General features: G+C 51.2%; 1 protein-coding gene across 1 annotated transcript in view; it reads right to left on the reverse strand.

Annotated features, from left to right (window-relative positions):
- Positions 1–1,073: 1,073 nt before the first annotated feature.
- Positions 1,074–14,322, reverse strand: part of LOC117886939 (butyrophilin subfamily 1 member A1-like) — a 38,348-nt gene continuing 25,099 nt past the window's right edge. The window contains exons 6-9 of the mRNA XM_034789107.1: positions 10,781–10,801; positions 10,654–10,680; positions 9,808–9,834; positions 1,074–3,119 (exon numbers count right to left, since the gene is read on the reverse strand). Coding sequence (XP_034644998.1) covers positions 2,560–3,119; positions 9,808–9,834; positions 10,654–10,680; positions 10,781–10,801 — 635 coding nt within the window. The 3' untranslated portion in view covers positions 1,074–2,559. The remainder of the gene's footprint in view (positions 3,120–9,807; positions 9,835–10,653; positions 10,681–10,780; positions 10,802–14,322) is intronic.

Genomic DNA, 14,322 nt, shown 5'->3' on the forward strand with positions numbered 1-14,322 from the left:
GGGGCTTGGTCCTACACTGCAGAGTTAGATTGATGTAAGGCAGTTTACATCCACCTAATTATGTCACTGTAACACTACAGCCTTGCTCCCACTGATGTAAGTGCCCTACTACATGGATATAACAACTCCACCTCCACGAGAGGCGCAGGGCTTGTGTGGGTGTAGTTAGGGCGATGCAGTGTGTGTGTAGACACTGTCTCACTTACATCAGCTGTTGGCTGTCATTCTTGGCAGCTTCATGGCTCCGCTGACTAAAAAGCCAGGCTGTTCCGGGGGCAGGTAGGGGGCTCCAGCTAGGGCCCAGCTGCCTTGAGGCTCTCCTGTCCTAGCCTGGCTGTACCCTCCGTGCCTGGAGATTGGATGCCCCACAGCTCACCCTGCTCCCAGCCTAGCTGCTGCCCAGGCTTCCTGCTCTGAGCTGGGCTGAGCCTGCCCTGCTCCATGCTGCCAGCCGGACTGCTGCCTGGAGGCTCCCAGCTCCCTGTGGGGAGCCCTGGTGAGGTCACTAGCTCAGTGCTGAGAAGAAAGCAGCAGTATAAAAGTCTGAACCAGGGAGCAGGAAGGGGGCTCCTTGTAACTGCTGCTATGTTGTGATGCACCATAAAAAGTAACAAAGACACATGGTGGAGGTTCACACAGAGGTCGGCCAGCCAGGGGTTGCAGGAATTGATGGGGAAGCCCATTCATAGTTAGAAATTTAAAAATGAACATTGCCTGCAATCTCTTCCTGACACTTCATGCTGTCAATTGTGAGTGACAACACATTTTTATGACTTGTCACATAGTAAAAACCATGTTGTATATTAACTTATTTGCTAACATATTTTCCCATGTAATAACACAATAAGATTGGATAAGAAACCACAGTAATTACACATATGTCAGTGAGAAATAGGGAAAGGAATGCAGAGATTTCTGAAGGGAATTTTAGAGGAAAATGATCTATTTTTAGATTAAAATTTCCCTGTGTTAAAAACTAGGACAAACACATAACTTCAGCAGCCCATGCCACCTAGACACCAGCATATGGGATAAAAACACAAATGAATCCATCACAAGATAATTTTAGGGTATTTATTTTCAAATAATCAAGGTAAGTTTAGGGCACAGTGCCATGAACGGCATATTGTGAATAAATCTTCAAAACTGAATTATTACATTGAAAATGTTCATAACACATCACGTTTAAAACAAAAAGTAGATCTAGCAATGCCATGTGATGTGCCTCCCTCAGACTCTGCTCAGCTCGCTCTTCAAGACATTAGGTTCAGTTTCTAACTTCAAGGAATTAGACCAATCGGTCACTATTTTACAGAGAATTCCAGAAGGTGGTGGACAGAACCCAGAGGAATTGTGATGAATTTCCTGGAGCAACTTTCTTTTCTTTGTACTGTAAACCTCACATGACAACAAAAATATCACCCTTTTGACTGACTTATGGCCGAGAAGAAAGGTTTCCCAATAAAGCTTTACCAAATTCCATGTTATGTGTCATTAAGTGCCAGTGTCTTTAATACAATTAAGTTAATTTGTGATGATTCAGTAAAGGAATACAACCCCTTCTCTATTTCTTTATCAAACTACATTTGTTGTGTCCTTATAACCAAGAACATGAAGAGCCCGGCAGTACATTGAAATCAACAGTTGACACTGACAGTCCATTGCATCCAAATAATATTTCTAAAGAAAAATAAACCAAAAAATGGAGATTGTAGAAGAGATTTCTATCAATAGGAAGATAGCATGTGAGGTCGGGGAGGGTGTTTTTTTAATTGATGTAAGAGAAAGAAAGGAAAGGTCATATCTTGATTACCGATTATATGTAGTTAGAAAGTTAAAAATCCCTTGAACTAATGCTGACAGAAGTTCAAAGATTTTTATGTAGTCTTGTGGGAGTTCACTTAAATATATTGCTTGATTAATTATATCATTTTTAACCTATTAATTGTCAAAGATGTAGAGCAGGAGGTGGGTGTATGTGCCCTGCCTGCCAGAGGCAATAAAGGGGTGGGGGGAAGAGAGAGAGAAGATGCACATGTGTGTAGTTGTGATGTTTATGACACATGTACATTGTAACTGAACAACCCAGTCTGACAATTTAATAGTTTATTTTGTTAATATAAATATTTTGGATTTCTTGAAATTCCACAGTTGAAATACAAATGATGTTATTTGGAGAAGGGGGAAGAATCAAAAAATAAATGTAAATAATTCCATTTCTAAAATTATGTTTAGATGCTTGTTTTTGAAATACTGTGGAAATGTAAATTAAAATATTTTTGTATTTACACTTTGTTATAATAATATTTTCTGAATTAGAATAATCTTTTTTCTTTCATATTTTACATTGAGATTTCTCCAGGGTAGAAAATTCTGACAGGAGTGAATGACCCCCATCCACCCTGGGAAAGGTGAGGGCTAGGGGTTGCCAGTTGAAAAGGGAAACTGGCAGCGTCCAGTCAGCACAGAAAGTCCAGTTGCTGCAGTAACTGGCGCCCACCACTGGGGCGGGAAGAGCAGCAGGGCTGGGAGGGGACAGTCTGTGCCGCGGGGTCACTGTCAGGGACAGAGATTCCCTCCGGCCTGAGCTGGGACCGGGCAGATTATCAGGGGAGCCGCGTTTGCACCCCCAGCGTTGTGAGAGGGATTGAAATAAGGGCGGAGCGTCCCGGAGAAGGTGCCAGTGAAAATGAAGAGATGGGACCTGTCAGTCACATTGTAAAACGAGACCTCGCCCGCCTCATAGTCCAGGAAAATCCCCACCCGGCTGGGCCTGACGCTCACAGGGAGGGGGGTCGGGGGGGAGGTGAGGGCCTTGTATCCCCCATCCCACAGTTGCACGACCCAGTATCCATCCTCAGGTGTGGGTATGACCTTCCCCTTCCTGCTCACAGATTCCCTACAAACCCCCAGAGCCCAGCCTGTCTTGTCTCCCACCTCCACCTCCCAGTAACGCCTCCCGCCCGCGAACCCCTCAGCGCCCAGGACACGGTAACAACGATCAAATCTCTCAGGGTTGTTGGGCAGATCCTGGCGTTTGTCTCCGTGTCTCACACGTTTCTGATCCTCAGACAGGACGAGTTTGGGATGAGCCGTGTCTGGATCCAGAGTCACGTCCACTGGGGAGAGAGTCACAGAGTCAGGGCCGCGGGCAGGGGCTGGTCACTGAGATCAAAGGGAAATTAACCTGCATCCCCATTAATCACTGGGGCTGGGGAGGAGCGGGGTTGTTGCCTGAGGGGAGTCAGGGCCCGTCTAACTGTGAGGAGACAATGAAGGGAAAGGGCAGGAGTAGTGGGGGTGGGGTGGGAAGGTGTCAGTGGGGCGGGGGAGGGGAGGGGACAGGCTGATGCTGGGAGAGGAAAGGGGAGGGGCAGGTGACAGGAGTAGCGGGGAGGGAAGGCACAAGGGCAATGGGGGGGAAGAGGAGCAGGCACCAGGAGGACAGAGGGGTGTGAAGGGAAGGGCAGGTTCCTGGAGCCTGCAGGGGCTGAGGGGAGGAGTGGGCACCAGGGCAGAAGAAGGGGCAGACCCCAGGGGCACAGGGAAGCAAGGGAAGGGGCAGGCACCAGGGGGCAGAGGGATGAGAGGGAATGGTGCGGGCTCCAATGGGGCGGAGGGAATCAAGGGGAGGGACTGGTGCCATGGGGTGGTGGGGATGAGGAATGGGGCAGGTGCCAGGACCATGGGCGGGGGGAGGGAATGGGCAGGCACCAGGGGGATGGAATGATGCAAGAGCCTGGGGGCAGAAGGGTTGGCTAGGGCAGGGGCAGTCATCAGTGGGTGGAGGAAGGCAAGAGGAGGGGCAGGTATCAGGGGGCTGTGTTGTGGAGGTGAGCAAAGGAGCATGTGCTGGGGGCAGAATGGGGTGATCAGAGGGGCGGGCACTGTGGGGGACTAAGGAGGAAGAGGAGGGGCATGCATCAGGGTCGTAGAGTATGAGTGAGGGGCAGGGCTGGTGCCAAGGAAAAGAGAGAGATGAGGGGAGGGGTGGGCACCATGGGTCCAAAGGGTAGGCTAGAGAAGGGGCGGGCGGCACTGGGGGATGGGGGGGAAGGGAAGGGGCTTGCACCAGGGGACACAAGGGGTGAACAGAGGGGCAGGCTCTAGGGAAGCAGAGGGGGAGTAGAAGGAGGGGCTGGCACCAGAGGAAAAGGAGGGGGTGGGAGAAGGCGCAGGTGACAAGGGGACAAAGAGGGGTGAGGAGTAGGACAGGTCCCAGAAGGACATGGGATGACAAGAGGTGGGGCAGACCCCGGGAGGGGCAACAGTGGAGCGAGAGAAAGGGCAGTTATAAAGGGGGAGAGGGGCATGAGGGGTGGGTGCCAGGAAGACAGAGGTGGGAGGAGGGTAGGGGTAGTCACCAGGAGGGATGGTGGGGATGAGCAGAGGAGTAGATGCAAGGAGGGGAGAGAGGAGAGGGACAAGCACCGGGGGGCAGAAAGTGGGGTGTGGAGAAGGGCAGGCCATACGGGAAGAGGGGTGTGGAGATGTGGGCACCAGGGGGGCAGAGGGAGGGTAAGGGGAGGGGCGGGACCCAGAGGTAGCAGAGGGTGAAGAGAGGGGAAGACACCAAGGGGCCCAAAGAGGGGCAAGGGAAGGGGTTTGCTCCAGGCAGTCAGAGGGGGCAAGGGAAGGGGCAGGCACCATGGAGGCAGATGGGGGCAATGGTAGAGATGGGTCTCGGGGGCAGAAGAGGAGTGAATAGAGGGGCTGGCACGAGGGGATTGGGGGGGTGAGAGGTGCAGGTGTCAGGGAGGCAGAGAGGGAGGGGGAAGAACTAAGGGGAAGGTGGCGGGGTGTGTGTGCAAGGGAAGGTGCAGGCACCGGGGGGTGGGTGTGAAGGAAGGACCTTGTGCTGAGGGGAGAGATGGGGGCCAGGGCGGTAGAAGGAAGGGGCAGAAACCGAGGGCAGAGTGTGGGAGAGACAAATGCCGGGGGGACAGTGATGGAGAAGGCACCAGGGGCAAATGGGGGGTGGTGAGGGAAGGTGTGGTCATCAGTGGGTGGGAGGGCAAGAGAAGGGGTGGGTGCCAGAGGGCTAGAGGAGTGTGAGGGGAGGTGTGAATGCAGGGGGCAGAGGAGGGTGAGCAGATGGGCAGGCAGCAATGGGACAGGGGAGCGGCAGGTGCCACGGGGACAGTGGTGCGGCATGGAATGGGGCAGCCACCAGCACCAACAAGGAGAAAGATGAGGGGCAGGTATTGGGGATAGAGGAGGAAGAGGTGGGCGCCAGAGGGGCAGGGAGAGGGGCAGATGCCGGGGGACAGAAAGGGGAAAAGGAAGGGGCAAACAAAAGGAAAGAAGTGGGGGGGGGGTGCCAGGAGAGAAGGGGTGAAAGGAGGGGTGGGCACAATAAAGGCAGGGGGTGGGGCAAGTCATCGGTGATGGGGAAGAGGGGCATGAAGAGAACAGGGTCAGTGGGGCAGAGGGGGTAGGCACCACGGAGGAGGGGGGGCGACCAGAGGGGCAGGTGCCAGGGGGCAGGGGGAGTGAGGGAAGGGGTCAGCACCAGGAAGGTATAGGGGGAAGGGCAGGTGCTGGGGGATTGAGGGGGCTGAGCAGAAGGGCAGGCACAGGGAGGGCAAAGGAGGTAAGGACAGGCACCAGGGGGCAGAGTAGGGGGCAATGGGAGGGGTGGGCACCAGGGGGCAGAGCAGGGCGAGTAGAGAGGCAGGGCAGGTGGGAAGAGGGAGGTGTTAGGAGAGGGGATCGAGGAGGGGCAGGAACCAGAAGGTCAGAGGGGCTAGAGGAGGGGTGGGCACAGGGGAGCGAGGCCAGGGGCAGGTCAGGCTTGACAAAGCCCTGGTTGGGATGATTTAGTTGGGGATTGGTCCTGCTCTGAGCAGGGGGTTGGACTACATGACCTCCTGAGGTCCCTTCCAACCCTGATATTCTATTATTCTATTCTAGGATTCTAGGTGCCAGGGGTCAGAGAGGTTGGGGAGAGGGACAGGTGCCAGGTGGGCTGAGGGGAGTGAGAAGGGCAGGAATCAGGACAGCAGAGGAGGGTGACGGGTGGAGTGGGCATCAGGGGAGGGGTCCTGCTGTGAAGGCAGGGGACTGGACTTGATGACCTTTCAAGGTCCCTTCCAGTTCTACATTTCTATGATTCTATCAGGGGGTAGAGGGGGCAAGGGCAGTATCAGGCACCAGGGGAGAAGATGGGTAGCAGAGGGGGAAAGGAGAGAGGTGGATGCCTGGTGATAGAAGGGGGGTGAAGTGATGGGTGAGTTCCAGGGTACAGAGGGTGTTTGGGGAAGAGGGGCAGGTTCCAGGAAGGCAGGAGGCAAAGGGGTGGGATACAGTGGGGCAGAGGTGGGTGGAGGGCAGGGGCACGAGCCAGGGAGGCATAGCAGGGACAGAGGGGCCCAGGGGAGCAGAAAGGGGGTGAGAAGGGGAGGGGGAGAAGTGAGGATAGAGGCAGGGACCAAGTGGGCACATGGATGAGGGAAGGGTACGGGAGGGGCGGGAGCCAGAGAGGGGTGAGGGAGAGGCAGGCCCCAGGGAATATCTGTTGCTTTCTGGCCATGTGTGGTTGGTTTGTCACTAAGATCAAGGCTGTGACGTCCCCACACATACTGGCCGGGCAGCCCTGCCCAAGGGGGTGCAGCTAGAACTCTTCCATCTTCCAGCGAGACAAACCACAGACAGCCCTTCCCCTCACCTGGCCCAACCCCTCCCCAAGGACACAGGCAGTGTGTCTGGGCTGGGCTCACTAGGAGGGGGCAGTGCAGTGGGGGATTCTGGGGTGGGGTAAATACGAACTTATTTGGCTGTTGCTCATGAAGCTGGGACAGTGAGGAGGAGAGGGGGCATTTCCCAACTTACTGCCCCCTCCATCAGAGATAAGCTGCACCGGGTGCCACGCAGCACGTCGGCACTAGGGGCTTGCACCAGGGCAGCTTCGAAGTGGGTTGTAGCCCACGAAAGCTTATGCTCTAATAAATTTGTTAGTCTCTAAGGTGCCACAAGTACTCCTGTTCTTTTTTTCATCGGTGAATGAAAACCCCGGCAGACACGACCTGAGACACTGCTGTGCCAGGGGCCGTAATCCCTCCCATCACTGTGGTTATGGATCAATAATTACAGGGTCACTGGAGCAGGGGAGCTGGACTCCAGGCTCCCAGGTGGGGGCCCGACCCACTGGGCTGCAGAGTCATTCTCACTCCCATGCTCTGGCCCAGTGCCCATGGCAGTGTTTAGACACCGGGGGACGACTTCAGCAGGAGAGATTGAGGGAGCCCCACATCAGACACCCAGAGCCCAGCGGTTCCAGCCCTCACCTGAGGGGGGTGGGGGAAAGAGACCCACATTCCAATTCCTGCCCCACATCACATGGGGGGATTGAACCTGGGGCTCCCAGCTGAGGGCCCAGCCACTGGGCTAAAGGCTAGAAGGGAAGCAACGGCACCTTTTTCTGTTCATTTAAACTATTCAGCAAACTCAACATGGATTCAATCAAACCAAAACATTTCACCCAGCTCCACTTCAAACCTGTCAGAGCAACTTAGGCTAGGTCTATACTGGTTGGGGAGGGAGGGAGGGAGAGTCGACCTAAGATACACAACTTCAACGATGCGAATAGCGTAGCTGAAGTTGCCGTATCTTAGATCGATTTACTTGGCTGTGAGGATGGCGGTGAGTCAACCGCTGCCGCCCCCCCATCGACTCCGCTTCTGCCTCTCGCTGTGGTGGAGTTCCGGAGTTGACGGCAGAGTTATCGGGAATCGATTTTATCGCATCTACACTAGACGCGATAAAATTGATCCCTGATAGATTGATCACTACCCGCCAATCCGGCAGGTAGTGTAGACGTATCCTTAGGAGCCCAAATCCAAGTGACTCGCAGTGAATGACTGTCAACATCCCCAGAAACGCACAGGTATGGGCAGACCAGGCTCAGGACATCAGCTATGAAACACTCCAAAACTGCCATTAAATTTGCCCTTGGTAGAAAAATTCCCCCTGGACTCCTGGTGTTACCCCCCAAAAATTAGGGTGAAAATGGAGACCTGGCTCCAGCCTGAACTCTCTGCCCAGAGTGATTTGTCCTGTGGGCTCTGCGAGCAGCACAGACCCTTTGTTGCTGCACTTGGGCGTCTTCCAGAGCGGATAATGGTCACAGAGACCATCTCAGAGCCCCAGGGGCTCAAGTGTCTATCTAACGACTGCACCAGCCACCCCCCGGCTCTCATTAACCAGCCCTGGGTCAGACACTTTGGGAACTTTCACACCCAGACTCTGGAGACACTTTGGGTTTGTCTACGCAGCCTGCAGCAGCGAGTCCCAGAGCCAGGTTGACAGATTCAGGCTTGTGGGGCTCCCTCTGTGGCAGTAAAAATAGCCATGTAGACGTTCAGGCTCAGGCTGGAGCTCAGGCTCTGAAGTCTGGGTGGAGCCAGGTCTGCCCCTCACAGCGCACGCGGGGACATTGTCTGTGTCCACGTCCCCTTCACCCACTTCCTGGGATGGGGAACAGCAGCCCCAGGGCCCCCTTTACCTCCTGGGGAGGAGAGAGGGTCATAGGGCAGCGTCAGTGAGTTCAGTGCTGGGGGTACAAGTGGGGTTTACATCCCGGCTGCTGGAGCTCTGTGTACCGAGGGTACGAAGATGTCACAGCAGCGTGTGAGCCCCCCACTGTCCTGCCAACATGGCTCAGCCCTGACACCTGCTGGAACTTCTCCCTGGGGAGGAATTGTCTTGGGGCCCGTTCAGGCCTTGGCTTCCCTGTGAAGGTGACCGGTGAGGCTGCCGTTAATGTGAGTTACAAGGTGAGTTCCTGTCTGCTAGGAACCGGATTCTGAGCCTGGGCTGAGATCAGTCACTGGGGAGTGAAAGGCCCCAGCTCCCCTCACTGCCCTCCTCAGCCAGCTGGTCCATTCTGACCCCTGAGCCATTCAGTGCGTTAACAGAGATGCTCACACTTGGTGACCCCCCCCCCAGTGCCCCAAGCAGGGCCCCGCACATATTACAGCTGTTACTGGGCATGGGGCCTGCCCCTGGGAGCTATAAGTACAGGATTTGGCCCACAGTGGAGCTAACTATTAGTGACCACGGCCGCTTGGCATCCCCACCAGGGGCTGGGCTGGCACGTGACTGGCTGACAGTACCCGGCTCAGCAGGCTGTTACAATGCTCTGTGGCCCCGACCCCCGAACAGTTCCCATGTAACTGACCAGAGCACCCCCCTCCCTCCCAGCTCAGTGTGGTAGGATACCCCAGAGTTCATTAACCCCTGGGCTACTGGTGCTGCTATGTGTGCGCATGTCCCTTGGGCTCCTAACCTCTGCTGGTGCTGCCCAGTCTCTCCCAGCATGCACCAGGGCACACAGAAGTCAGGCAGCCGGCTGGGTGTGAACGTAAAACACAGCTCAGCACAGCTGTGAGACAGGAAAGCGGCTGTGTGGGCACAGTTTGTTTTACTTGCGTCAGTGAGTTTCACAATCTGGTTGTAAAAACATCTGCCTCTGCACCGGGGACAGGGCCTTCCTCACCCCACATCCATGGAGACACTGAACAGCTCTTAGCCCTTCAGAGTATTGTAGAGGGAAATTGCAGGTTAAAGACCTGTATGAGCATGAAAACCCTGCTGTTGGGAGGGGAGATTTGAGCAGTTTAACGCCTATTAAGGTGAGCTGAGATAATGTCTATCAGGCAGGACCCAGATACCATACTGGGAAGGTGAAGCCGAGGGGAAATGGTCTCTCATTATTCAGCACTTTTCCAAAGCAAAGGAGCAGAGAGCGTTCAGGGGCTGGTGGGGTTTTGACAGATCTCATTTCAGCGGAGTTTACAGCACAGTTACCTGCATATTGTCGGGCTTTCTCCCAACCTGAAATCAAGCAAATAGAGAGAGATGAGAACTGCCCTGAACACAAACTTGCTGAATAGAAAACAATCTCTAACAACGTTTAGAATAAGAAAAAAATATATATTATCTACTGTGGCGCGGATTGACTCACTGGCACGGCGCCTCCTGCTGGTTGTCTAGGGAATTAGCTCTTTTCCAGCACCAGAGCACCCTCTGCCAGGTGATGTCCTGCCTGCCACTGGCCCCCATCTCTCTCCCGGACCCCAGTGCCCTTTGCCTAGGGGTCCTGCTCACCGCAGTACCCCCTAATTTTGGTTCTCCCCTCCCAGGGGAACCCCCAACCCCCTATCCCCACCTCGCCTCAGGGGCTACTGCCAGTCATCGTCTAGCCCCCGCTTAGTGGGGCAGACTGCAGTCTATAAACCACTCATCATTGGCAAGGGGGGTTGGACCAGCTGCCTCTGCCTATTCCTGGGCTGCCCCTCTGCAGCCCTAGCACCCTTTTGTGGGCCCTTAACTCGGCCTGCAGCCTGGGGTTTGCTAGGCTGGAGCTCCCCAGTTCCCTCTGCCCTTCCCCACCTCAGGTACCCTTCTCTGCTTCCCAGGCAGCCAGGTCCCTCTCTCTAGCTCTCTGTGTGTGTGTGCCTAAGCTCCTGGCTCACAGCCTTTTATAGGGCCAGCTATGGCCTGATTGGGGCGTGGCCCCAGTTGTGGCTGCCTTCTCCACCAGCCTAGCCTTTGGCTCGCAGCCCCAGCCCTCTCCCAGGCTGGCTGTAACTCTTTCAGGCCCGGGGGTGACCACCCCACTACTGTCGATTAGGGAAATACATATTTATTTACCTGCATTTAGTAGGGCTCTTCTCCACTCTGAAATCAAACACAGACAGAGAGATGAGACCTCCCCTGAAACTCTGAATTGGAGACAATTTTGTAGCAAGGTTTATATTAGGAATAAAAGACAACTTACTGAGTTCACCCTGCAGTTTCTCTAAAAGTAAAGCAAAGAAAAATGAGTAAACATATGATAAAAGAAGTAGGAGGCTATTCAATAAGATCCCATAGTAAAGAGTAAACAAATTAAAATCTTTTGACTCAGAACAGAAGCTGCTTATGCAACCTACTCAGTTCCAGAAAGAATGCAGTACCTGTCCCTGCGCAAAAGCAGAAGCAGAAAGTGAAGAACTCCCCACTCTGGCTAACTGGCAGGTGCCAGAGGTAATTAGATCCAGATAGGGATCATTGAGAAAATGGAAATCCAACCCTACTCAGATAAAACATAAAGTGGATTTTTGGAGGGTGACATGGAATTTGAAGAGCGAACAGCCATAGGTACAGAAATAAATAAAAGACATTTCCAAAGCAAGACGCCTCTGGAAGAACTGGTGAGTGTTCTGGATCACTGGGGTCATAAAGGGAACAGTGAAGGAGGATAAGGACATTTCAGAGAAATGAAATGATTTCTCTGCTCAGTCTTCACCACAGAGGCTGATGGAAGATGCCTACTCTTTTCAGGTAATGAAGATGAAATTTTGTCACTGACTGAAGGGCAAAAGCAGAGATGCTGAAAACACTGATAAATTACAGAACAGTAAGTCTCCTGGCCCACATGGTTCCATCTAATAATCCTGAAGGACATGTAGAGTGGAGTGGCTGAGCTGTGAGCAAAAATATACAAACTCAGTAAAATCAGCTACTCTTTTTGGGTGCAGTAACTGTTGGAGCTATGTTTAAAAGAGACTCTCAGTTTGATTAAGTTGATTGAAACCAAAATTAAAAATAGAATTATAAAACAGACAATTGTGATTTGATAGGGATGTCCTAGCATGGCTTCTGCAAAAGAAAACCACGCCTTGCTTGAATTATTTGGCTGCACTGGATAAAGGAGAACCAGCTGACAGTGTCGTGGTGTAGTAACCCTCACTCTGGCACTAGTACCTGCTGCTGTTCCAATGCTGCAGCACACAATGCTGTCCTGGGGAGAGAGACGGCCAGTGAGAGGGCAGCTTGAACTGGGGGGTGGGGCTCACAATCCACCTGAACGGGCAGTTGGAAAAAGCTGTTAGAGAAGGGAAGAATCGAGATGCTGAGCTAGTAGATGAACCGGAGCCTGGGTAGGAGGTGAGTGAGGTGATAAAATCACAGCAGAGCAGGAGAATGAAAGGGGATGGGAAGTGAGAAGAAGGAACTAAGGAAAACAGGAAAGGTTTCAGTTCAGGAGAAGCAGAAAAAAAATAGACCTGGGTATATAAGAGAAGGGAAGTAGAGGGAAATAAAATCTACAGACATACCAGAGAGAGAGTATCGGGGGTGGGGATGGGGGAATGAAAGGAAATATAATTGGTGAAAAAGGGAATTGATCACAAAGCTGTGTTAGATGAAAACAGATCCTGAAAATGGTAAATAAGAAGCCACTTACAAAGGGCCTAGAGTAAATGAACAGAGGGAATGACTGTTTGAACATCTATTGACAGACAAGTGAAAGCCCATTAGGTGAAGAAACCCCACTTGTGGATAAACTCATTGAAAAGAGGTACAGCCACAGGAACATCGAATCTAAGGGGCATCTCAAGCATAAGAGAAGCAAAGAACAGGACAGCAAGACTAGAACAGGACTTACAGTCAAGGAGAGAAAAAGTTGATTCTCCTCTAAAGTGACTCAGTGTATTGTTAAGTAATCTCATTTGTTATTGTTAATAACAATGCATTTGGTACTAACTGCACACACAGAATGTACAAGCTCACAAAGGTTAATAAGTTGGTATTACGTAAGAAGTCAGTCTTTGGTAATGTTTGATATTATTTATGCTCCTGGTAAAATGATGGGGTTTTCCTTTTTAAAGTTCTAAACATTTGTTTTTTTTCTTTTTGTCTTGGTTTGCCTCTGCCTCTCCTCAGTTAGCTTAGCCTAGCTTAGCCGGATCACCACAGTGGGACTTTCAGAAGCCTTTCACAGAGTCCCACACAAGAAGTTAAACTAATGATGGAGCGAGAGACAAAGTATTGCCATGGACTAGAACTGGCCGAGAGACAGAAAACAAAGTACAGAGACTGGGTCAATTTTCAACATGGCAAAAGGCTAACAGTGGGGTGCCCTCAGGTTACGTGCTAGGCTTGGGGTTGTTTAATATATTTATCAATGACCTGGAAGAGGGGGGTGAGCAGAAAAGTAGCAACATTTGCAGATGACAACGTTATTTATAGAGACAAGGCGGGTGGGTGAGGTAGTATCTTTTTCTGTTGGTGAGAGAGACAAGGTTCAAGTTATGCAGAGCTCTCCCGTGTAGCTCGAAAGCTTGTCTCTTTCGCCAACAGAAGTTGGTCCTTTAAAAGCTGTTACCTCACCCACCTTGTCTCTCTAATATCCTGGGACCAATACGGCTACAACAACACTGCAAACAACATTATTTAGGTTAGTCAAGACCAGACAGGACTGTGAGTAACTTCAAAGCGATCTAATGAAGCTAAGGGAACGGGTAATATGTTGGAAGATGAAAGTCAATGCTGACAATCACAAAGTAATGCACACTGGGGGAATAAGTTAAGCTCTTCATACATCACACTAGGTTGTCTGCTTAATGGGCACAAATGGTCAAAAAGCACACAAATTGTTAGGGTGCATCATGAATGGGAGAAGAATAATAGAGGAAATGTTACTATGCTATTATGTAAGTCTACATTTTGCCCTCATCTGGAATACTCTGTGCAATATTGGTCACTCTATCTCAAAAGGATACAGCAAAATTAGAGAGGTTCAGAGATGCAAGAGGAGAATGATTACAGGAAAACTAGAGTATGAGGACAGACTGAAAGACTAGAGCTGTTACGGAGAACATGAGTAAGAGGCAATATGATTAGAAGGATATGAAATTATAAGTAGTACAGGGAAGGTAGATGAGGGGCTCCTATTTAACCATCCTCATAATACAACAAGGGGATTTCCAGTGAAATTGGTAGGCAGCAAATAAAAAACAAAATAATTTTTTAGCACAACACATAATTAAACTGTGGAACTCATTGCCACAGGAAATCATTGAGGCCAAGAGCACAGAAGAATTTAAAAAGTGAGTAGACATTAATATTGATAGTGAAAACATCTACAGTTACATTATATAGGATAAAAAAATAACAGGGATAGAAACTAGAGCAGGGCTAAAAACATAGGGGGAAAAGTCAAAACATTTTCAAAATCCTTCTGTTAGGTCTGAAAAGAAAGCAATTTATTTTCTAAATTTTCCGGAGAATTTCAAAACTTTTTCATTTTCAAAAGTGAACTTTTTTTCTATTTCATAATTGAAATTGTCCATTTTTTAAAACCTGGACCCAGTAAATCACAAAACTAACTAATCATAAGAACAGCCATAATGGGTCAGACCAAAGGTCCATCTATCCCAGTATCCTGTCTTCCAACAGTGGCCAATGCCAGGTGCCCCAGAGGGAATTAACAGAACACGTAATCATTAAGTGATCCATCCCCTATTGCCCATTCCCAGCTTCTGGCAAACAGAGGCT

This window comes from Trachemys scripta, chromosome 14 (assembly GCF_013100865.1).
Source record: "Trachemys scripta elegans isolate TJP31775 chromosome 14, CAS_Tse_1.0, whole genome shotgun sequence".
NCBI lineage: Eukaryota > Metazoa > Chordata > Testudines > Emydidae > Trachemys > Trachemys scripta.